The following is a 1,683-nucleotide window of genomic DNA, read 5'->3' as shown; positions in this document are numbered from 1 at the left end:
AAAGCGAAAGACGAGAAAGAGTGGAAGAAAAATATGCTCGAACGTTCTATGGAGCATATTTTCGACCCTCCACAGATTAGGGAGTTGAAGGCTCAGATCCGGTCTGATCTATGTCGAGTGATCAATGCAATGTCGCCGTACGAGGTGCTAATGAATGCACCGTTCCACGAGACACCCGCCACGAGCGATTTGTTAGATTGCGATCTCAAGTACGACGCAGATACTCTTGAGCACTTCAGCTCACCTTTCGGTTACGAAGGCCCGGAGTGTTCCTTTACCTCTCTTTTCTGATTTGACTACTGATCTCTTGATCTATTCTAGACGTGCCACATCACTAGACACGCCACGCCCCCGGGGCGGGTCCGGCGCCCAAGGGGCGCCGGCCAATTGCTCTAGTTTAACCGTAGAACGTCCCAGCTGAACACCGCCCGCCGACGATCGATCAGTCCACAATCGTCGGCAATCGTCGGCCCGCAGCGACCCGCAGCGATGGATGCCGCCCCCACGGCCCCTACGGCCGACGCGCCGATGCACGACCGGCCTCCGTCGGACGGCTCTCCGGCCTCTCCGGCCGCTGCCGCCCGCGCTGCTGCCGATCCGGTCCCCTTCACGCTCAGCGATATCCGCACAAGCAACGACAACTTCGAGGTCGCCGGCTTTGGCCAGGTGCAGCCCACCACCTTGCCTCCATGTTCACGCTTCGCGCCCCTCCCCCCCTCTGACGCCGCCGTATGACCTTAGGTGAGGGGCAGCACGACTACCCGCCTGGAAGGTGCTCTCATCAGCAAGTCACCCAGGCACCAACTCCTGGGCGTTTACGCTTGACTACTGTACGTGGAAACCATGCAGTGGATGCAGCTCGATCAAAACGGCGACGCCAACAGCCAACAGCTGGCCCCTGGGCGAGTTCCTTGCCTAGGATGAGGTGCGAGCCATGATGCTCGACTCAGCGTGCACCAAGTCGCTCACATTCCGTGAGTTTGTCAACGGGCCGAACTCTCCAAGTCGACGGCGATCTCGAACTCCGACAACTGGACCGATGCACCAGCCGCGGAGGACGATAGCTCCCTCGACGACATCCCTTCATCGACGGACGCCTTCACCGCCGCCGGCCCTGGGCCATCCATCGCGGCCTCCGACTGGCTGCCGCAGCTCACACCCTAATCTATCTGCCTTAGGCACGGAGCCGACGGAGCCATCGCGCACGCCCGCAGCATCGCGTGCTGCTCCGAGGTCTCCCGCCGAGACCGGCTCGGTGCGGCTTTAACTGACGTGACTGACTGATGAGTGCTTGCGATGGAGAGAGATGTTGTTGCGATGGATGATCTCCGACATATTCCGCATTCATTGCGAGGGCGGACCACTCCTAGCGTGCAGACCGCGGTAGCTGGTGCCGCGGCCAGTGTAGACCTGGCCTGCGCTGTGACGCGCGCGCTCATCTTCAACGTCAAATCGCGCAAATAAGAAGTGGCCCCGCGAGCTGGGAATAGGACCGCCTCAAGCGGCGTGGCGTGGGGCGGTTGAGCATCCCTCCGGGGGCCCCTCTGCGCCGGGGAGGCGTTGTTGGAGGCTAGGACGCAAGCGTCCGCCTTTTTCAAACTCGGGTCCCACTCCGCTACGCTCCGAGTCCGACCCGAATTTGGAGGGCCATGAAGTTTAAGGTGTGCTGCGCAAAAGGGCGGG

At 61.1% G+C, this 1,683-nt stretch overlaps 1 protein-coding gene across 1 annotated transcript; it reads left to right on the top strand.

Moving 5' to 3' along the window:
* Positions 1 to 489: 489 nt before the first annotated feature.
* EMIHUDRAFT_233071 (hypothetical protein) lies at positions 490 to 1,164 on the top strand (the record flags this gene model as incomplete). The annotated part of the gene is made up of 3 exons (XM_005782627.1): positions 490 to 666; positions 920 to 974; positions 1,049 to 1,164. The coding sequence occupies 3 exons, from the start codon at positions 490 to 492 to the stop codon at positions 1,162 to 1,164; spliced, it is 348 nt and encodes a 115-aa protein (XP_005782684.1).
* Between the last annotated feature and the right edge of the window lie 519 nt (positions 1,165 to 1,683).

Source organism: Emiliania huxleyi (genome assembly GCF_000372725.1).
Source record: "Emiliania huxleyi CCMP1516 chromosome Unknown EMIHUscaffold_188, whole genome shotgun sequence".
Classification (NCBI taxonomy): Eukaryota; Haptophyta; order Isochrysidales; family Noelaerhabdaceae; genus Emiliania; species Emiliania huxleyi.
The sequence above is the reverse complement of the archived record's forward strand: the minus strand, read 5'-3'. Positions and strand labels throughout refer to the sequence as shown.